General features: G+C 43.9%; 2 protein-coding genes across 3 annotated transcripts in view; both read left to right on the plus strand.

Moving 5' to 3' along the window:
• The window catches only part of LOC117402084 (microtubule-associated serine/threonine-protein kinase 1-like), a 36117-nt gene extending 33310 nt beyond the window's left edge, over positions 1–2807 (plus strand). For both annotated transcript variants that reach the window (XM_059006923.1, XM_059006922.1), the window contains one exon: positions 235–2807. In XM_059006923.1, coding sequence (XP_058862906.1) covers positions 235–2165 — 1931 coding nt within the window. In that variant the 3' untranslated portion in view covers positions 2166–2807. The remainder of the gene's footprint in view (positions 1–234) is intronic.
• A 4262-nt stretch (positions 2808–7069) lies between these two features.
• Positions 7070–20796, plus strand: LOC117965642 (cysteine protease atg4da-like). The gene is made up of 11 exons (XM_059006925.1): positions 7070–7514; positions 9034–9326; positions 10883–10966; positions 12141–12314; positions 13207–13531; positions 14458–14522; positions 14811–14959; positions 15153–15231; positions 17817–17893; positions 19040–19159; positions 19956–20796. The coding sequence occupies exons 2-11, from the start codon at positions 9116–9118 to the stop codon at positions 20136–20138; spliced, it is 1467 nt and encodes a 488-aa protein (XP_058862908.1). The 5' UTR covers positions 7070–7514; positions 9034–9115; the 3' UTR covers positions 20139–20796.
• The last annotated feature ends 1767 nt before the right edge of the window (positions 20797–22563 follow it).

The raw sequence follows: 22563 nt of genomic DNA on the forward strand, positions 1-22563 counted from the left end.
CCTTTGCTCGGACTGCTTTGTTCTGAACGCAGTGTTACAAAACAAAACACAATCCCATCCCACAATCCCTCAGGCAGTGGAAGCGAGGCTTGCTTCTTACTAGCTTCAAATGGGGCAACCTTTGTTTTATAAAACGCATTGATAAAAAGCCAAGCCAATATATTCGCTGGAGGTCCACTGATGTCTCTCTCTCTCTCTCTCCCTCTCGCTCTCTCTCTCTCTCTCTCTGGCCAGGTGCCTCTTCCCAAAGCAGTTCTCCCGCCTCCAGCACCCCAAACTCTCCCGCTGCCTCCCACCACATGCGTCCCAGTAGCCTGCACGGGCTGTCCCCCAAACTGCACCGGCAGTACCGCTCCGCCCGCTGCAAATCCGCTGGCAACATCCCCCTGTCCCCGCTCGCCCACACCCCGTCCCCGACCCAGTCCTCTCCCCCGCCCCCGCCGCTCCCGGGACACACCGTCGGAAGCTCCAACACCACCCAGACCTTCCCTGCCAAGCTGCACTCCTCCCCGCCCGTGGTGAGGCCGAGGCCCAAGAGCGCCGAGCCCCCCCGCTCCCCCCTGCTGAAGCGGGTGCAGTCCGCGGAGAAGCTGGGCGGCCCGCTGCTCTCCGAGAATAAGAAAGTGGTGCTGCGCAAACACAGCCTGGAGGTGTCCCACTCAGAGTACCGCAAGGAGTCTTTCCACAGCGAGCTGGGGCTGCAGAGCTTGCTGGAATCGGAGGGGGAGAACGTCGGCCCCTCGTCGTCCTCCTCCTGCGAGATCGGGACTTTCAAGCAAGTGGCGGTGCGAAAGATCGGCCGGCAGGAGTCTCCGCTCAGCAGGGATGCTCTGATGGTAGGAAGAGCCTCGGAAAAGACTTCGGAAAAGGCTTTGGAAAAGACTTCGGAAAAGACTTCAGAAAAGGCTTTGGAAAAGACTTCGGAAAAGACTTCAGAAAAGACTTCGGAAAAGGATTTGGAAAAGACTTTGGAAAAGACTTCAGAAAAGGATTTGGAAAAGACTTTGGAAAAGGCTTCGGAAAAGACTTCGGAAAAGGATTTGGAAAAGACTTCGGAAAAGACTTCGGAAAAGCCTTTGGAAAAGACTTCGGAAAAGGCTTTGGAAAAGGCTTCAGAAAAGGCTTCGGAAATATCAGATGGAAGGATGGGGCAGGAGAGAAGCAGGGAAGCAAGGTCCAGCACTCCCACGGTTCCCGGCTTAATTCCTTCAAAAGAAGACGCTAGGCCACCCTCGACATCCAAGGAAGCTAAGCCGGGAGAGCCAAAGAAATCACCCAGCAGGGAGCTTCCAAAGCTGGAAGGAATGATGGCTGGCCACCCATCGGAAAGTGGAAGTCCTGGGTCAAGCAAGACTGGAGGGGATGTTCAAAGATCTGGGCAGAAAAGCACCCCGTCCAGTACCCCGGTTCTCGGGACGTCCAAGTTAGAGACCGCTAGCAAAGGCTGCGGACCCAAGACCCCGGAGAAAGTGGAGGAGAGCAGGAAGTCCGATCCCACGGACAGGAAGCACCAAGAGGTGCAGACTGATGCCCCCACCTTTATTGGCGCCAGGAGTCAGGATAAAAGCGTCCAGCCGGAGGCAAAGAAAGAGAGTCCAGAGTCTCCCAAAGGACCCCCTCAGACTGGCGCCACAGTTCAAGGCAAGACTGGACCGGTACCAGTGGTGATAGAACCGGTGCTGAGAAAAGAGGGGCAGAAGAGCGAGCCCGCTGCTTGCAAGACAAGTTTGGATCCGAAGACAAGCCCGGTTGTGACGAGTCAAAGCCAACCGAAAAGACCGGACTCTGTGGTCAAGGATGCAGCGATGGCAAACTGTTTGAGAGCTCCGGAGAAAAAGGAGAAATGGTTCCTGGAAGTGGTGGAAGAACATACCACTACCATCGCTCCTCAGAGCAAACCGCGGCCTGTTTCTCCAGGGGAGAAATCCAGTTTCGTCACCCAGCTGGCGACCGTGGCCAAGAACGTCCTGTCGCCAATTAAAATGAGCTCCGCCGGGCCGGAAGGACTCAAGGGAAAAGACAGCCCCAGATCTGCAGAGGAGAAACGGGGGAGCTTTCCAGGAAAGGCTGAGGCTGCGTCCGGGAGCAGGCCGGTTACCTTAGCGACGGGCCTAGTGGGTGCGGCGCAGCCTGACAAAACCGAAAGCTCCCCTAAATATCATTAGCATTTCTCACTTTAGCAAGGGAAGGACTTACAAATCAAATGCCTTTTGAAGTTAGAAAACGATGCAAAGTGTGTGGCGTACAAGAGATGGGAGAGAGAGAAAGTATCATTTAAAAGAGATTAAAAAAACAAAACATGGTTGTAAAGGTGCTTCTGTGGCTATTTTCAATCATATGTGTGTATATATATATATATATATACACACACAAGCCAGCGCTTCACGATATGCATATAAATGATAACTTCCATCCGAATGCATGATCCGTATGAGAAAAATAAGTGCTTTACACACCAACAATGCTAAATACTGTGAACAGCCTAATCTGAAGTGACACTGGTTCCCAATGTGAAACGGTGTGGACCTTTTCGATTTTTCTTTGAATAAAGTCTTGAAAGAGGCAGGACAATATAACTTTTTTTTTTTTTTTTTTTTAATCTAAGTTTTTTATGCAAACACGAAGAAGGTCTCGTTGCCTGTCCCAGTTTGTTAACCAGCAGCAGTGTAGATGACTTTGTAGATCTTCAAGCCATGTTGCAGATCAGCACACAGCTGACCTGGCTGCACCAATAGGATTACAGCTGTGGACAAATGTTTTGCATCACCTAGAATTTTAGGATTGAGCCATCATTGAATATATATATATATATATATATATATATATATATATATAAATGATGCCTCTAAATTCTGTTTATATATATATATATATATATATATATATATATATATATATATATATATATATATATTAACATAATTTAGATATTTTTATTTAATATCATGTAATCAAATAAAAGTACAAAATAATTTCGCAAAAAGTCTCTCTGGAAGCCATAATAGCAGTACAGTAGTATTTCATGTTAGATTTTCGCAATGTCACATTTTTCCATTTGTCCGTTTTTTTCCCCGTTAAGCACAAACTATTCAACACGTTAACGGAACGTTATTCAGCAGGTTTTCATTCGACTTTATGAAGTTAGTTCATTCTACAGAGTGATGCAAAACTTTTGGCCAGTACAAGAAGACTTTTGACAACTGTACCGGAATATGGGGCACTACTGCTGGCTTTCTGTCCTACTCCAGACAGACGGGACCCCTCGGAAATGAAGCTCCTTGCTCACGTCAGAAGCATGCATCCGTTGTGAGCTTATCAGAAACGCCAGTTCTAATCATAGCGAACGCCACGCACAGTGTGTCTGCTGGCACAGCAGAGCTGGCGTCTAGTACGCTGTCGGAACTACAGGCACCGTGGGACTCGGACCGTGCGTCCTTGCTTCGTTTTCTGATGTCATCCTACCTACACTGCTGCCTTGAAAACAACTGCTGCAGATCTATCTCGCTCCGAGCACAATCTGACACAGAGGGAAGGCTTCGGAAACCATTGAAAGGCATCGCTGTTGCTCACAGACCATGAGGAATTGAAAGGGTGTGCTGAATATGAATTACAACGTGTGATGTTTATGTAAACTTAACTTGTATGTGGATTGTATGTGTGTTTGTCAAAATATAGTATGCAAGACTGTTTTTTTATTGTGCCAGAGTAACCCAAAATCTTAAGGGATTCCTTCTCCTCATCGCGCAACAGCGAACCCTACTGGCCAAACACCGAGCACATTCAGAGCGGATAAGAGGCGGGGCTGAGCTCTGTTCTCCAGGACGGGTAGCCCCGCCCACTTCCTCTCTGGATTGCTCTGTGTAAAAGCGATTCTGGCTTTAGGTTTGTGAGATCGGAGGACGCTCACACGCCCTCAGAACGTCCGTGCTGTGCGGGAAAAAACAGAATTGGACATTGGGAATTGGGGGGAAAATAAGTCAAAATAATAATTGGTCACAAAAAAACACTTTACTTTGAGAGTCAATACTTCTACTGAATAATAATAATAATACTAATACTACTACTACTATTATTATTAATAATAATAATAATATCAGGTTTTATTTAGCCCTGTTTAATTCACCTTCATTTGTATATAAACACCAATATAATGGGATAATGACTGTTGATTTATGTAAACAAGGATACGTTTACTGTTCTGAATTATTATTATTATTATTATTTTCAAACTAACAAAAAAAAGTTATTGCAGGCTAGTACTTTAGTACACTGTGTGATGTGAAATTAGCTCACCCTGAATATCGTGGAAGGGTTTTATCATTGTGGGACTCATATTTTATAATATTTTGCCAAAAAAAAAAAAAAAAAAAAAAGTCGCTGTTGTAGAAAAACAATATTAATTGTGAAAGGTAAAGAAATTAAATTTTTTTTTTAGATTTTTTTATGTTCTTTCAAAAAAGCACTTTATTTGCTGTTATCTATCTATTTATTTATTTATTTATTTATTTATTTATTTTATAATTGTATTTAATTATGTTCGTAGCTAACAAAATAAACCCTGTGTATCTTTTGCACTTTCATGAGCTACTTAGGTTATCAAATGCGTGGTTATGAAAGAAACGCACGCGTTATATAAAAAAGAAAACATGTCATTTCATTTTAAAAGCACTTGGTGCTGCAGAAAGTTCTCAGTTTCTATGACGTATTTTCTGCATATCTGTTACACTTGCACTTCCTGTTCCATCTCACCTCTGCAGTGTTTTCTCAGTCATGTGACTCACTGAATTGATTAAACACAGGAAAGAAGCCACTGAAAGGGGGCAACCCTATCAGAAAACAAGGCTTGCAAACGGAGATTTCTTTAACCAAACACTGGACATGTCAGGCCTTTATAACGAACAGAAGTGCTCAAGAAGTAAGTTTGGTGGATTGATTTTGTTAGCTACAGTCAGTGTAAGAAACTGGCGGTCCTTGAATGAAGGCGGACGCTCGTTGAACTGTGCTGTATACTGAGGTTCTGTTCTGTTCAGTTGTGATTCCATGGGCTTCGTTATTTTGGGATCCTGTTGTATGTTTTCTAATGCACTTTTATTGTGAGCCAAGCTGAACACAAGTGCAGTACGTGTAATAAAAATTAAAAGATAATACGAGTAACTTGAAATGTGTTTGTGTGTCTCTGTGTGTGCGCTGTGTGTGTGTGGGTGTGAGTGTGTGTGTGTGTTTGCGCTGTGTGTGCACGCTGTGGGTGTTTCTGTGTGTTTGTGTGTGTGTGTGTGTCACAATGTGTGTATGTCTGTGTTTGTGTGTCACAGTGTGTGTGTGTGTGCCTGTGTCACTGTGTGTTTGTGTGTATGTGTCATTTTAAAAGTAGGAATTTGCAGGTAAAGGCATTTATTATTGGATAAATAAATAAATAAATAAATAAATAAATAAATACTGGACAAAAGAGAAAGAAATATCAAAAACTAAGTAAAAAAAAGTACACTTATTAATAATTTCTTAGCAGACGCCCTTATCCAGGGCGACTTACAATTGTTACAAGATATCACATTATTTTTACATATAATTCCCCATTTATACAGTTGGGTTTTTACTGGAGCAATCTAGGTAAAGTACCTTGCTCAAGGGTACAGCAGCAGCGTCCCCCATCTGGGATTGAACCCACGACCCTCCGGTCAAGAGTCCAGAGCCCTAACCACTACTCCACACTGCTGCCCTTACACTGCTACACTGAGGAAGAGGGTAAGCGTCTCTGCCTGTGCTGAGGAAGAGGGTGAGAGTGTCTGTGATGAAGAAGAGGGTAAGCGTCTCTGCCTGTGCTGAGGAAGAGGGTGAGAGTGTCTGTGATGAAGAAGAGGGTAAGCGTCTCTGCCTGTGCTGAGGAAGAGGGTGAGAGTGTCTGTGATGAAGAAGGCCTGGTTTGACTTTGTTGCTATAAGTGTCTTACAAGTCACATCGGCTGTTATGAAGTGAAAAATGATCAATAAAACTAGATGGTAACTTTACAAGTAAAGTTGTGGGGCTTGCTTTATTGGGAAAGTGGTCAAAGCAGCTGATTTGTGTCAAAAGTCACATTGTTTACTAATTGTCTCATGCTTAGAATGTGCTAGAATTTGACATTTCTCAAAGTCCTATGACAGTTAATTCAACAGTGGGAAGTAGCCTCCTGAAAGAAGTTGATGCGGTTACTAAAACAGCTGTACCTCTTGATTGGTAGACGCCGTTCCTGTTTTGAATAGCTGAATAGTTGAGAAGTAGAGGAAGATTCCATATGCTCTTTTTGTCTTATTTGTTGGGAAAGTGGTCAAAGTAGCTGATTTGTGTCAAAAGTTACATCGTTTACAGGAAATAGAATGATGGAAGTCTGGGAGTTTTTAAACAATGGGGAGCTTCAGAATGTTGAAAAAAACCCCATTAAAGAGAATGAAGATGGACAAAAAAAGGACAAAAAGCTTAATAGTTTAAAAAGTATAAAAGATATTAAAAAGTTGTATACAAGCACACTATTCCAGACACGTTTTAAAGTTTGAACGGCGTTTCTAGCTTAAACGGTGTAAGAGGAGTAGCGTGCCAAAGAATAATAATAATAAGGAGAAGTATGTCGAAGATTTAAAGTGGGGACTCTTGCTTCGCAAGCCCCACGAATAAAAGATTTACAAAAATCTACCAACACTGAAATACAGCGTGTAACCAAATTCCAACACCTCGGTAACTCTCTAACATTAAGAGTGTACGTATCATAACAGGGCACGTAACGCGCAATGAAAAACTACAATCCCCACAATGCAACACAAAGATTGACAGCTTCATCAGCCACTGACGTGAGCATTCCTGAAATTCAGTTTGTGGGTGTGACCAATAACAGGAGAATAAAAATCATATGATCTCGACGTGTTTCTCTCACTAACCAATCATCGAGCCCGGTAATGGGCGTCGTTTGTGAATTGACATCACCGTTAGCCAATTAGATGACAGAAACATCACCACGCCATCCAATTACAGCATTTCAACCCGTCTTTTCTTTTTTTGGTCCCTCCCATTTAAGGTAAATATTATATACTAATTTAAAAAAGGCGTTTTATTTATTTATCGTTTCTGTGTTAAGTGGAGATGCTGGCGGATTGCAGATTGGGTCACGGAACCGTTTTTGTTGCGTTTAAACGCTGATAAATAAGAGTTCGCTGCAATTTACGGGTTAAAAAAAAAACAGGAAGTGTTTGTTGTATAGTATAAAAAAGATAAACAATTGAGAAAACCTTACTTGTAATTCATAATTCATAATTCATAATTCATAATTCTGTGATGCTTAGTTTAAACCGAAGGCATAATTTATTTAATGGTACAACCGGGCTGACTATAACAGTAAGGCCGCGTCTTGGTATATTTCAAATTAATTCAATAATTACTAATTACTAATTTATTTTTTAAAAGACAGTGTGTGTGTGTGTTTTACTTTACCGCGAGTCCTGACTGGGAATTAAAAAATATGGACAAATCCAGCCGTACGTTTTAAGGTAAGCGATTTTTATGTTTTATTTTTAATCCCCTCCGAATGACTGTTTCCGTGTTTATGTAGTATACGTTTTTATATAATGTAAGATTTAAATCCTGGTAGCAAAATCAGGCGTCCCCACACATTATGAATCCAGTTCTTGTTTTCAAAATGGTCCCGTATTTCAAATTTTAGGGAGGAAAGTTTGTTCATAGGTGTGCGTTGCAGGGTTGTGGTGCTTTTCCATATCAAGTAATTTTATACTCGTGTGATGTTAGTTGGAGCGATTTTATTTTTTAAAAGTAATTTCTCACGACCCTCTTTGAATATATACAAGTCTGGAGTGGATCTGTAGATCCAGGCCGAAGTAAACACCGAGCTATGTTGTAAATAGTATGCGTGTGTTTTGCTTTATTTGTTTATTTATTTATTTATTTATTTAATAAACAAAGTAACGAATTAGTAAGTTTATCGCCTTTTACGATTGCTTGGTAAGTGACGGTCGCCTAACACTAATATATAATACATCATGTTAACTGTTTACCGGTCTTTTAAATATAGCTGAGAGAACACGAAGCCACTTTTTCAGGCTCAGTGGTTTGAAACCTGGTTCACTCTCGGCTTACTCTGTCCAGATTTGGGGTCAGTTCCTGGTTTTTTGTTTTTTTTTCAATTGAAGGAATTGGAATGGGAATTTTATATTTTAGAAACACGATTGCGGCGGCTGTTCCAACTGCTTTCGTTTGAAACAAACACGGTGACTTCAGTTCAAGTCGTTTGTACAATACAGGCGAGTGTACAAAAACTGCTGAATACTGTTTGTCCTGTACTAGGAAAGAGAACTTCACTCAGAACAGCAGACCAGTAATCAATCAATCAATCAATCAATCAATCAATCAATCTCTCTCTCTCTCTCTCTCTCTCTCTCTCTCTCTCTCTCTCTCTCTCATTTTGACACTTATTATAGTTTTAAACATGCTGTCTCGCAGCAGCAAACACTGGGAGTGCACTAGCAATGACAGTGTTATCTTAATAATTGATTTATTTGAAATTAATTTCTTTTACAGCTATGGGCAAATATTTTTGCATCCCTCTCTAGAATGAACTGATTCTGCTTCATAAAGTCGAATGAAACCTGCTGAATAATGTGACGTTAACATACTGAATTACACACCTCTTTGTAGGTTTCCCTGTATACTTAACAAAACACTGACATCAAAATCTGACATGAAATACTGTACTACTATTATGGCTTCCGATAGACACTTGCGATATCATTTTGTAGTTTTAATTAAATTATGTTAAATAAAAGGTCTAAATTATGTTCATCATGTTTTTTAATTGTCTCAATTAAAATTCTAGGTGATGCTATATATACATCTATAACTGTAAAATTTGAACCGGGGACCTCCTGGTTACAAGCCCTTTTCTTTAACCACTGGACCACACAGCCTCCTATAGGATTGTAAATCTGACCTGCAATGGAGTGTGTGTGTTTGTCACTGAACCCCAAATCCACGCCCTGCTCTTCTCCCTGCTAGGTGTGTGTGGATATGAGAATTCCCGGGACCACAGCAAGGATAAGAAGCCCTGCGGGGACGCTGGCCCCGTGACCTCAGCGGGATGAACTCCATCTCCCCCAGCTCCGCGCAGTACCTGGGGGCGAATCCCGAGGAGACGCTGCCCCCCATGGGACGGAAGGCTCGCTCGCACACCCCGCGCGCTGACGGGAATCATTTCCTGAACGGCGAGGAGAGCGGTCAGTCCAGCGAACCGGACGAGGTGGACCGAATCAAAGCCAAGCTCATGTCCGCCTGGAACAATGTCAAATACGGTCAGTCACTGGAGTCTTTAAGGTCATCCGAGAAGCCAAGTGGCTCAATCCCATTATTATTATTATTATTATTATTATTATGATGATGATGATGATGATGATGATGATGATGATGATGATGAATTAGTCATTTATCAGATGCTTTTATCCAAAGCGACTCACAGAGACTAGGGGGGTGAACTCTGCATCATCAACAACTGCTGCTGCAGCAGAGTCACTTCCAATAGGACCTCGTTTGTTTGACGTCTCATCCGAAGGACGGAGCACAACGAGGTTCAGTGACTTCCTCAGGGTCGCACACACACAGTGAGTCAGTGGCTGAGCTGGGATTTGAACCTCCTGGTATCAAGCCCCTTTTCTTTAACCACTGGACCCCCAAACCCCTTATAGTTCAGATAACTGCCACATTCCAGTCAGTCTTGCAGTACAAAACGTACACGCTGCCTGTGTGCCTGGAATAAGCTGTTTGATTAATACCCAGCTGTGACAGTTGTGTGTCCAGAGCGAGAGTCTGGGTCAGATCTCATGAGGTAGTAAGTGCTAAAGAGGATGTTAATGCTGGCATAAACCAAACAGCTTTTCTGAGGCTCTTAAGTCCTGTTTGCTTTCAGTGGGCATCTACCTGTGGAGTCATGGCTGCTCTGCATGGTAACTGGACTGGCCTTGCATTAGTTTTATTTCAGGGTTTCCCATCGTAACAGCAAAGGAAAGTGTAATAAAGCATATGGAAAGTATAGCAAAGCACAGGAAGGCATTGTGAAGCCCAGTGACGTTTGCTTTTGTGTATTTTAAGATCCCGATTCTCTGGTAGATAAGAACATTAGAACATAAGAAAGTTTCCAAACGAGAGGAGGCCATTCAGCCCATCTTGCTTGTTTGGTTGTTAGTAGCTTATTGATCCCAGAATCTCATCAAGCAGCTTCTTGAAGGGTCCCAGGGTGTCAGCTTCAACAACATAACTGGGGAGTTGGTTCCAGACCCTCACAATTCTCTGTGTAAAAAAAGTGCCTTCTATTTTCTGTTCTGAATGCCCCTTTATCTAATCTCCATTTGAGACCCCTGGTCCCCTCGGTCGACATTGTCTATACCTTATAGGATTTTGAATGTTTGAATCAGATCGCCGCGTAGTCTTCTTTGTTCAAGACTGAATAGATTCAATTCTTTTAGCCTGTCTGCATACGACATGCCTTTTAAACCCGGGATAATTCTGGTTGCTCTTCTTTGCACTCTTTCTAGAGCAGCGATATCCTTTTTGTAGCAAGGTGACCAGAACTGAACACAATATTCTAGGTGAGGGTCTTACTAATGCAAAGTTTTAACGTGACTTCCCTTGATTTCAACACTTCTCACATTAGGGTGGGTCGTGTGAGAGCGGCACAATTGCAAACAGTCTACCACGAATCAATCCGTCAATCGACATCTCGGTCGATCGATCTGTCAATCATTTACAATGACGACCTGTCAACCAAAAGATCCAACAGCATTCTGAAATGTCGTATTGAAAAATAACTTTTTCTTTTTTTCTTTTGCAAATCTTTCTGTTTTTTTTCTCTCAGGCTGGACAGTGAAAACAAAGACGCATTTCAGTAAAACCTCCCCCCTGATCTTGCTGGGACGAAGTTACACGCTTCATCACGAAGGTAGGAGGACTCTGAAAATGCCACTAAAATAATACAGAGCTTAACCTGCAGCTACAGCTCTCGGTACAGTAAACTGCCACAGTAATGCTCTCTGTTGCCGTTCTGTGTTATTTTGTTTTCATCCCATGTGTAAGGAAGTGACACACGTAGAGCTTCAAGATTTATCCTTAGAGACAGCAGTGTGGCACCGAGTTTGAAACAGAAATCAGACCGGGATCGGTTACCTCGTGTTCTGGGAGGTGGTCTATCGTCAGGAGAGGATTCGGGGAGCTTGTCTCAAGTGCCTGTCTTGTATATCTTACCTAACAGTGTGTGTGAAGCTGAACTTTGTGAGCTTTTATTGGAGTACTTCCATTGAAGGTGAAAGAACTTTCACAGTGAACTATTTAGACTGTCGCTCGGAGGTGAAATGCATCCTCATTTGGCAAACGTTTTGACTAGAAGTCTGGTTGTGTTTCGTCTGTGTTTTGAGTCAAGTATCGTAAACCAATTTCTAGCTGCACCGTTGGCAGGTTTGTTTTTTGTTTTGTCTGTGTTGAGTCACAATAAGTATTTTATTGAACAACAATGTTTTGTTATTTCTGTGTGTGTCTGTCTCTGTGTGTGTCTGTCTCTGTGTGTGTCTGTCTCTGTGTGTGTCTGTCTCTGTGTGTGTCTGTCTCTTTGTGTATGTGTGTGTCTCTTTGTGTATGTGTGTGTCTCTCTCTGTGTCTGTGTGTGTGTGTATGTGTCTGTCTGTATATGTGTGTGTGTGTCTCTCTGTGTGTGTGTGTGTGTGTGTGTGTGTGTGTGTCTCTTTGTCTGTCTATCTCTGTGTGTGTCTGTCTGTCTGTCTGCCTCTGTGTTTCTGTGTGTCTCTGTGTGTCTGTCTCTATGTGTGTGTGTCTGTCTGTCTGTGTCTGTCTGTGTGTGTGTCTGTCTGTGTGTGTCTGTCTCTGTGTGTGTGTGTCTCTGTGTGTGTGTGTGTGTCTCTGTGTGTGTGTGTCTCTCTGTGTGTGTGTGTGTGTGTCTTTCTCTGTCTGTCTGTCTCTGTGTGTCTCTCTCTCTCTCTCTCTCTCTCTCTCTGTGTCTCTGTGTGTGTGTGTGTGTGTGTCTCTCTCTCTGTTTCTCTCTCTCTCTGTGTGTGTGTCTGTCGCTGTGTGTGTCTGTCTCTCTGTGTCTGTGTCTCTCGCAGAGGGTCTGGAGCGGTTCCGGATGGACTTTGTGTCTCGGGTCTGGCTGACGTACCGCCGGGAGTTCCAGCAGCTGGAGGGCTCGGTGTTGACCTCGGACTGCGGCTGGGGCTGCATGCTGAGGAGCGGGCAGATGCTGCTGGCTCAGGGGCTGCTGGTCCACCTCCTGCCGCCAGGTCTGTCCATACTGCATACAGCGCTGGACAAGAGCTTTGCATCATCACCCAGCAGAGTGAACTCCCTGTGCTTCATGAAGTGGAACGAAACCTGCTGAATAATGTCACCTTAGCATATCGAATCACACACAACGCTTTGGAGTTTTCACATATAAAGAAAATCTAAAAGCAGATTTCAAACGTGACGTTCGGAAATCTAATATGAAATACTACTGTTATGGCTTCTGGTAGACTTTTGCAATATCATTTTGTATATATATATTTTTAATAGTGATGATAGATAGATAGATAGATAGCTATATCTATCTAGAGAGAGAGAGATAGACATCTCTATCTAGAGAGATAGATATCTCTATCTAGAGAGAGAGAGAGATAGATATCTCTATCTAGAGAGAGAGAGATAGATAGATATCTCTATCTAGAGAGAGAGATAGATATCTCTATCTAGATAGAGAGAGAGATCTCTTTGTCTATAAAGAGATAGATAAATAGATAGATAGATAGATATGGATATAATATTGTTTTTATTCTGTCTCAGTCCTAAAATTTTAGGTGATGCAAACCTTTTGGCCCCAGCTGTAAATGTGTGAAACGTACGTTAGTTCTGCCTGAAATCGGAGACACAAAAGCTCCATCGTGGTTGCAGGTACAATACAACACACGTCTATTTGTACAGAGCGCCCTTCACGCCACGACACCCCAGAGCGCTGTGCAAGAGAGCTCGTATGTGCAGTCCACTCCCGCTACAGCCAAGTACACAAAACAAAAACAAAAAGTGTGTTTTCAATTTAGACTTGAAAGAATCCACCGTTTCAAGCTGCCCAGTGTCGACACGAGATTCTTTATCCTTCTGTATATATGGAAAAAAAAACCCTTTTCTGTGTGTTTTCAGAGTGGACCTGGCCGGATGCCTTGCAGCTGACGGACGTGGAAATGGAACCACTGAGAACACGCTCCCCCTCCCGGGCCGGCCCACTGCCGGCTCTGCAGCAGGTGTTCACAGTGCAGCCTGAACCAAGGAGGAGGGAGAGGGGGAGGGAGAGGGAGGAGCCCACCCGGGACCCCCACGCAGAGCAGCTGCACAGAAAGCTGGTGTCCTGGTTTGGGGATCACCCCCTCGCCCCTTTCGGGGTGCACAGGCTGGTGGAGTGTGGAAAGAGTTCTGGGAAGAAAGCAGGAGACTGGTACGGGCCTTCTATAGTGGCCCACATCATCCGGTGAGCGTTTACAGGGAGAGCAGGACTTTTATATGTAACAAAAATTATGTATCAAGTCTTTTTAGCAGACGCTTTTATCCAAAGCGACTTCGAGCCTCGAGGGTGAACTATGAATCATCATCATCAACTGCTGCTGCTGCAGAGTCACTTCCAGCAGGACCTCAGTTTCACGTCTTTCATCAGTGTAATAGTGTAATGATAAGCGCGGTTAATTGATTTGCGTTGAGAAGCTACGGAAACCGGATTCACCTCGCGTTACGAAACTCTTTAACCCCTTCAGGTACACGTGAGGAATCGAGGGCTTGTTCAAAACGGTTTCTTCTTCAAACACATTTTATTATTAGTTTATTTAGCAGACGCCTTTATCCAAGGCGACTTACAGAGACTAGGGTGTGTGAACTATGCATCAGCTGCAGAGTCACTTACAACTACATCTCACCCAAAAGACGGAGCACAAGGAGGTGAAGTGACTTGCTCAGGGTCACACAATGAGTCAGTGGTTGAGGTGGGATTTGAACCGGGGACCTCCTGGTTACAAGCCCTTTTCTTTAACCTCTGGACCACACAGCCTCCTATAGAGAGCGACTCGAGCATCACAAGGAGGAAACTGGCAATTTTAGACGACCAGATCCAACCTAGACAGTGAATATGAAACCCTGCTTCGTGGACCTCGTTGCAAAAATAAAGCTAGCATCGTTTTTATTTGTTTTATTTCGCTTGTATCTTAAATGATTCAAGTTTTATTTCAGTATCAAACACCTGATCATTTCTGCACGACTAAATGGAGCAGAAATGATCAGTCTTTTTTTTTTTAAATGGATGTATGCTGATGTAAATAATACAAAACAGACATCAATGGTACTTGTATAACGGAATCAACCAATGAATTTAATCACCTCTTGTGTTTTTTCTCTCTCTCTCTTTAGGAAAGCCGTTGCGAAGGCCTCTGAACTCTCCAAGCTCACCGTCTACGTCGCTCAGGATTGCACGGGTGAGTTTGTACAAGGAGGGGAGAAAAGGCTCAAACTTAGGATGCTGACGGCTTGGAACAGTTCAAAAACATTTTCCGCGTGCTTCCCGAAATGATTTATTTCCACGTTTCTCTGTGTGAGGGAGCGTGCACGACAAGGATTTAAGCAGAATTTTCCATTTAGTGAACCCAGCAATCAAAAATGACAGCGTGATCATTCTCATTAGAGACTAATAATGAGGCTGTTGGTTGTTAACAGAAATTAAGCAATGACGTCGCTCCTTGCTCCTTGTCTCTTTTCTCTTGCAGTGTATAAGGGGGACGTGTTGAAGCAGTGTGAGCCTGCTGGAAGAGACGGGCTCTCGGGTCCCAGTACGGACTGGAAATCCGTTATCATACTGGTCCCAGTGCGGCTGGGAGGAGAGACCCTCAATCCCATCTATACAGAGTGTGTGAAGGTAACTGGAACATCTACTTCCAGCACGATTCATTTTAAGGGCCACTTTCTTTTTTTTTTTGGTACTTATTTACCGTTAACAAATGTTCATTTTGAGCTAAGGGGTTGTATAGTAAGTTAATAAACAAATTTGTATATTCAGTTTTCTGTTGATTTTATTTTAACAACAAGGTTTGTTGGTTCTGTCTCAACAGGACATTCTCCGCTTAGACTGCTGTCTTGGGATCATTGGCGGGAAACCCAAGCACTCCCTGTACTTCGTGGGATACCAGGGTAAGCACCGATCCCCGTCCAGAGATCTGACCCTAAACCAGGGCTTGTTAACCCGTTGTTGCCCCGTCCGGGTAACTCCCAGCCCGGTTTTGAAAAGCCTCTTGATTTAACAGAAGATCCCAAAACGCTTCTGTTTGGTACGTGAAGGTCTGGGGCGTGCGGCTTCGAAAGAAACGCACTTCACAGCAAACTCCGGTTTCCATTTGCAAACGTGACATCTGGTTCTGTTTGTCCTGTTACATCCTTTTCATAAACCTGCCTGCATGAAAACCCGAGGGGTGTGAGAATTTCGACGAACCCCTTCGTAGTGTTGTAGGCACATTTCTTTTTTCATTTTGAAGTCTCTTACTTCATGTTTTTTCGTGCTGTGTTTTGGTATCTTCTTACATTTCCTACCCTTTCTAAAAAGTTTACTGCAGTCACTTTTTCCCCTCCATGGTTATACTCTGCATTTACCGTAGCGTACCGTGGTTTGTTTTTTTAATATGCTTTACCACACCTCTCTGTGTTTTACAATGCTTCCCTATGCTTTACCAGACCTCTCTGTGCTTTACAATGCTTCCCTATGCTTTACCAGACCTCTCTGTGCTTTACAATGCTTCCCTATGCTTTACCAGACCTCTCTGTGCTTTACAATGCTTCCCTATGCTTTACCACACCTCTCTGTGCTTTACAATGCTTCCCTATGCTTTACCACACCTCTGTGCTTTACAATGCTTCCCTATGCTTTACCAGACCTCTCTGTGCTTTACAATGCTTCCCTATGCTTTACCAGACCTCTCTGTGCTTTACAATGCTTCCCTATGCTTTACCAGACCTCTCTGTGCTTTACAATGCTTCCCTATGCTTTACCAGACCTCTCTGTGCTTTACAATGCTTCCCTATGCTTTACCAGACCTCTCTGTGCTTTACAATGCTTCCCTATGCTTTACCAGACCTCTCTGTGCTTTACAATGCTTCCCTATGCTTTACCAGACCTCTCTGTGCTTTACAATGCTTCCCTATGCTTTACCAGACCTCTCTGTGCTTTACAATGCTTCCCTATGCTTTACCAGACCTCTCTGTGCTTTACAATGCTTCCCTATGCTTTACCACACCTCTCTGTGCTTTACAATGCTTCCCTATGCTTTACCACACCTCTCTGTGCTTTACAATGCTTCCCTATGCTTTACCACACCTCTCTGTGCTTTACAATGCTTCCCTATGCTTTACCACACCTCTCTGTGCTTTACAATGCTTCCCTATGCTTTACCACACCTCTCTGTGCTTTACAATGCTTCCCTATGCTTTACCACACCTCTCTGTGCTTTACAATGCTTCCCTATGCTTTACCACACCTCTCTGTGCTTTACAATGCTTCCCTATGCTTTACCACACCTCTCTGTGCTTTACAATGCTTCCCTATGCTTTACCACACCTCTCTGTGCTTTACAATGCTTCCCTATGCTTTACCACACCTCTCTGTGCTTTACAATGCTTCCCTATGCTTTACCACACCTCTCTGTGCTTTACAATGCTTCCCTATGCTTTACCACACCTCTCTGTGCTTTACAATGCTTTCCTATGCTTTACCACACCTCTCTGTGCTTTACAATGCTTTCCTATGCTTTACCACACCTCTCTGTGCTTTACAATGCTTTCCTATGCTTTACCACACCTCTCTGTGCTTTACAATGCTTCCCTATGCTTTACCACACCTCTCTGTGCTTTACAATGCTTCCCTATGCTTTACCACACCTCTCTGTGCTTTACAATGCTTTCCTATGCTTTACCACACCTCTCTGTGCTTTACAATGCTTCCCTATGCTTTACCAGACCTCTCTGTGCTTTACAATGCTTCCCTATGCTTTACCACACCTCTCTGTGCTTTACAATGCTTCCCTATGCTTTACCACACCTCTCTGTGCTTTACAATGCTTCCCTATGCTTTACCAGACCTCTCTGTGCTTTACAATGCTTCCCTATGCTTTACCAGACCTCTCTGTGCTTTACAATGCTTCCCTATGCTTTACCACACCTCTCTGTGCTTTACAATGCTTCCCTATGCTTTACCACACCTCTCTGTGCTTTACAATGCTTCCCTATGCTTTACCACACCTCTCTGTGCTTTACAATGCTTCCCTATGCTTTACCACACCTCTCTGTGCTTTACAATGCTTTCCTATGCTTTACCAGACCTCTCTGTGCTTTACAATGCTTCCCTATGCTTTACCAGACCTCTCTGTGCTTTACAATGCTTCCCTATGCTTTACCACACCTCTCTGTGCTTTACAATGCTTCCCTATGCTTTACCAGACCTCTCTGTGCTTTACAATGCTTCCCTATGCTTTACCAGACCTCTCTGTGCTTTACAATGCTTCCCTATGCTTTACCAGACCTCTCTGTGCTTTACAATGCTTCCCTATGCTATTCCATGCTTTCACTTCACCTTATTACACTTTGCTGTGCTTTTACTGTGGGAAACTTTTATAAGGGACAGGCCCATAACCACTGAGAGAGCAGGACAGGTGAGCTTGTTTTGGGCAGCCTTGTGCCTCTGTTAAGTGGTTTATTTTTTAGTGACGGTCTTGTGTGTTCGTTTGCAGATGATCACTTGCTGTATTTGGACCCACACTATTGCCAGTCTGTGGTGGACGTCACAAAGGACAACTTCCCCCTAGAGGTAAGAGCTGTGGATCTTTACCTGTAGAGTGTCACCCTTTTTATATATATATCTGGGGGGAATAAACCAATTGTGCTGAAATTTAGTGTTAGAGTTATTTAGCAGAAGCTACTGAGAGTAATAGATTCTGAGGAGATATATATATAAAAAAAACACTTATCCCATTGTGATGAAACTGTTAACATTGGGAGAGTAAGATTGTGTGAATATATGGCAGTGTCGTTCTGTCTGTACATCTGTCTGTCTGCATGTCGCACACTTTGTTAGATGTCTCTTGAACACAAGAAGGAAATTCCCTGTACTGTAAATCAATCAATCAGTCAATCAATCTTTATTTTATATCGTGCCTTTCATAGTGGAGCACCATCACAAAGTGCTAAATCAGTCCTTTATAAAAGATTAGCACAGTAAAAGCATAGCAAAGTGTAAGAAAGCATAGGGAAGCATTGTAAAGCACAGAGAGGTCTGGTAAAGCATAGGGAAGCATTGTAAAGCACAGAGAGGTCTGGTAAAGCATAGGGAAGCATTGTAAAGCACAGAGAGGTCTGGTAAAGCATAGGGAAGCATTGTAAAGCACAGAGTGGTCTGGTAAAGCATAGGGAAGCATTGTAAAGCACAGAGAGGTGTGGTAAAGCATAGGGAAGCATTGTAAAGCACAGAGAGGTCTGGTAAAGCATAGGGAATCATTGTAAAGCACAGAGAGGTCTGGTAAAGCATAGGGAAGCACTGTAAAGCACAGAGTGGTCTGGTAAAGCATAGGGAAGCATTGTAAAGCACAGAGAGGTGTGGTAAAGCATACCAGGGTAAACTTTTATAAGGATGCTTACCGAATCTATCAGATCAGTAATACAACCGGCTACACTAAACATTTTTAACAGAGTCGTCGACGCTCCATCCAGATCAGCCCTGTGTTTCTGCTTTGCTGCGTATCTTGAGTCAAATTTACTCCAGGCTTTAACTCTGTTTGTGTTTATTAACCTGCCCTCCTCTCCTCTACTCTCCTCCCGTATCCTCTCCTCTCCTCTCCATGTCTCCCCTCCCGTATCCTCTCCTCTCCATGTCTCCCCTCCCCTCTCCTCTCCTCCCGTACCCTCCCCTCTCCCCTCCCCTCCCCTCCCCTCCCCTCCTCCCATCCCCTCTCCCCAGTCATTTCACTGTAACGCTCCTCGGAAGCTGCCTTTCAGTCGCATGGATCCCAGCTGCACGATTGGCTTCTACGCCAAAAACAAGAAGGACTTTGAGTCCCTGTGCTGTGCAGTGATGGAGGTGAGTAAGAAGGACTAAGAGTCCCTGTGCTGTGCAGTGATGGTGGTGAGTAAGAAGGACTAAGAGTCCCTGTGCTGTGAAGTGAGTTGAATGTTTTCACACAGCGTTGCCACATTCATATCAATGAGTAACTTGATAAGAAGGATTTCTCTTGACGAGTCTTGAGTTCAGGAGCTGCTCTTCAGATCCACTTCCTTACCTTGGCTCACGTAACGTAGAGCAGCCCAGCGAGAATGTGTTTGTAGAAGTGAGAGCCAGGGCTAAAGAGTGAGTATCTAAAAGTGCTTTGAATTTCCTAGCCACAGGCTAGCTGGTGCCTGTACGTATTAATACAACTGTGGGTCTTCTAGGCTGCGTTACAAATGTCTTTCACACCTGGGTGTCTGTTTATTTATATTGAGTCTCTGGACAAAGGCTGTAAAAGGAGGCTTGGTGGTGCGGTGGTTAGAGAAAGGGGCTCGATACCAGGAGGTTCAAATCCCAGCTCAGCCACTGACTCCCTGTGTGTGTGTGACCCTGAGCAAGTCACTGAACCTCCTTGTGCTCCGTCCTTCGGATGAGACGTAAAACAAACGAGGTCCTATTGGAAGTGACTCTGCAGCAGCAGCAGCAGCAGTTGTTGATGATGCAGAGTTCACCCCCTAGTCTCTGTACGTCGCTTTGGATAAAAGCGTCTGCTAAATGACTCCTTTATCACAATGAGAGTAGTTGAAGTGCGAAATGCCAGCCGTCTCTCCCCAGCCCGGATTGAGAGAAACAGGGCTTGTAATCGGGAATGTTTTGTTCATCTTTCAAGGCTTTGACGTCCTCGTCTTCCAAAGAGAAGTACCCCATCTTCACGTTCGTGGAGGGGCACGGGCAGGACTACGGGCTGGACGAGCTGAGCACCCTGCCTCCCGCACACGCTGCCCTCCCCCCAGCGGCGGGCAAGCTGGGCAAACCCAAGAGTGCCAGCACTGACGACTTCGTGTTCCTCTGAGAAACCCTGCGCCCAGAACACTGCTGCCTCGCACAACTCCAACCCTTCCATTTTAATTTATTTTTAACAACACTTTCTATATACAGGGAGACAAGGAACTTTGACCTTTTTTCCTTATTTTTTTTTTTTTACACTAATGAAACCAAAAGGACTTGCAAACAGGTTCTGGATACACTGCGACAGTCCGAAGCCCGCGTGGAGTTCTATTGCGTTCGCTGCCTCCGAGGGTCGCGCGCAGTTCACGAAAGCAGGATCTTCATCCTGGGAGGCGACGTGTGCTGATTGGTCATCCTTCCTTTTTTTAAGTTTAGGAATCTCTTTTATTTTTCCTTGTTTCCACAAGCAGAGGAGACCACGATTAAACCCGTCCCGTGTGTGTTTCTGTGCAGCAAATCAGACAAATTAGGTTTTCTACTGTTGGAGCTGAATCCAGCGCAGATGTCTGTGCAGGAGCAGGGCCCCGAGCTGTCTGGATCTTTCAGTCCGGTGGGCTTTGCTTTGTAAAACCAGCACAGTGTGCGAGACTCTCTCCAATTGTGTCTTTTTTAAATGTTTGCACCTGATTTTATAATATCTCTGCTGTTTGTTCCACTCGCTATGCAGTGCTTTCAGTTACCAGTCACTGCAAAGCTTATTAAAGTTTACCTGGTTAAATCTGCTCAGTAATCTTGCTTGTTTTCCTTGTGGCTGTAACTATCCACCCTTGGTTTGCCATGCTTCTTTCACATGCTTTATCATTCAACTCCCTCTCTCGTTCTCTCTCGCTCTCTCCAATGCTTGCCTCTGCTTGATCGACTTTCCCTTGTGTTTTTATTACACTTTGCTCTGCTTTTACTGTGTGGTGTGGGGGGGGGGGGACTCTTTTTACAGAAGGGTCTCTTTCCAGGTGGCAGGAAGGTTTTGACTTGATCAGGAAGCTGCCGAAATTCTCAGGGAAACCCGTGGAATGTAAAAAACAAATAGACAAATGCTGTTCCCTTTCAGAAAAACTACACCATGAGATTATATATATATATAATTATAGACTCCACCAGGTGCTTAAAGTCAAGCTTCTCAATCCGTCCGCACACAATGCTGGGTCCGCTATCGTCTCAATTAGCAGCCATCGCTATCTGGGTACAGGAGCATCACTGCGGGGCGGACTTGATCAGCAAGTTATATAAACTACTCCGTTCGTTCAGGCTCTCCAGAGCACCCCAGGGACCAGGAGATCACCCCCTCCTCCCCCGCCCCCCCCACACCCCCACACCAGGACCGTGCTAAACCCTGTCAGGTAGACAGACAGGTCTTGAGAAAAAGTGGCCAAGCAATGAGAGTAAGAATGGTAAATCCCGTGACGGGTGATTCTTGTTAAACTGGCGATTGCACGAGGATCTGAATACCGGATTTGTTTTAACACGTCAACCTTCTTGAGTTTTTTTTTTTTTTTTTCCATTGCGACCAGACAGAAGTAAACCACAGAGACGGCGCGCGTGTGTTCAGTGAACAGGGATGGGATTTTAGATCAGTGTTTGAATGTGTTCTCCACGCGTCGGCGATCAGGAATAATGATCTGGTTTTGCAGTACAGGACTCGACACTACTCCGGTCCGTTTGAAAAGGCAGACCTGCTGATGCACGTACGGGCTGCTGCTTTAGCAAGCTTTCAATTCTAAAAAATACATTTATTTTATTTGTAGAAGGAAGTCTACTCTTAGGAAAATTAATTCCATAAATCCTATTCCATCAAACCTATAGGTCTCAAATATGCAGTTTGAAAGAATCGCCTGTTACAGCAAATGTGTATTTTCAGTGTTACATACGGTGTCTGGTACTATATTGGGTTAAAGAAAGTTCTCAGTTTCCATGCCTTGCCATCACCAAAGCTCTTACACTTGCACTTCCTGTCTCACTCAACCTCTTCTGGGTAAGCCACTGACTGACAGCACCTCAGTTAATAGGGATGCAGCTAATTGGTTGATAGGGTTGATGGGGGGGGCGGGGCAATGATCAAGGAAGTGCAACGCTGTCTGAAAGCATGGTTAGCAAACAGAGAATTCTTGAACCTAGTGTAGTACCTGGTGGTTTAAAAATTGTAAATGTTAGCATTAAAGATTCGGGTAACTCTTTTGCGAGCTACAAAAACCTAAAAAAAGTTTTTATTTTTCCTTTTCTCCAGACTTCTGTCATTTGCACTGTTGACTTGGGTGGAGCCTCTGCTTTTTACAGACCTGATTTTTCTCTTTCAGACTCCTTCGATATGGATGTTCAGTGTAAGGGCTGGCATTTGCAAACCTTACACTGAAAACTGCAATGTGATGCAACTCATTCACACTTTTTAATCTCGATTTTAATTACAGTAGCATTTAAAACACTAATCACTTCAGTCATTTAAAATATTCAGTGTCGTCCGCTATAAACGAACAGGCTTCTAAATAATCAAAATG

Source organism: Acipenser ruthenus, chromosome 34 (assembly GCF_902713425.1).
Source record: "Acipenser ruthenus chromosome 34, fAciRut3.2 maternal haplotype, whole genome shotgun sequence".
Taxonomy (NCBI): domain Eukaryota; kingdom Metazoa; phylum Chordata; class Actinopteri; order Acipenseriformes; family Acipenseridae; genus Acipenser; species Acipenser ruthenus.

What these genes read in the sequence shown, in the direction of transcription:
- LOC117965642 (XM_059006925.1), top strand. Translation starts at nt 9,116, where the DNA reads ATGAACTCCATCTCCCCCAGCTCCGCGCAGTACCTGGGGGCGAATCCC. An exon ending in CTGGAACAATGTCAAATACG is followed by an intron (nt 9,327 to 10,882) that starts GTCAGTCACTGG and finishes TTTTTCTCTCAG; the next exon opens with GCTGGACAGTGAAAACAAAG. An exon ending in ATAGTGGCCCACATCATCCG is followed by an intron (nt 13,532 to 14,457) that starts GTGAGCGTTTAC and finishes CTCTCTCTTTAG; the next exon opens with GAAAGCCGTTGCGAAGGCCT.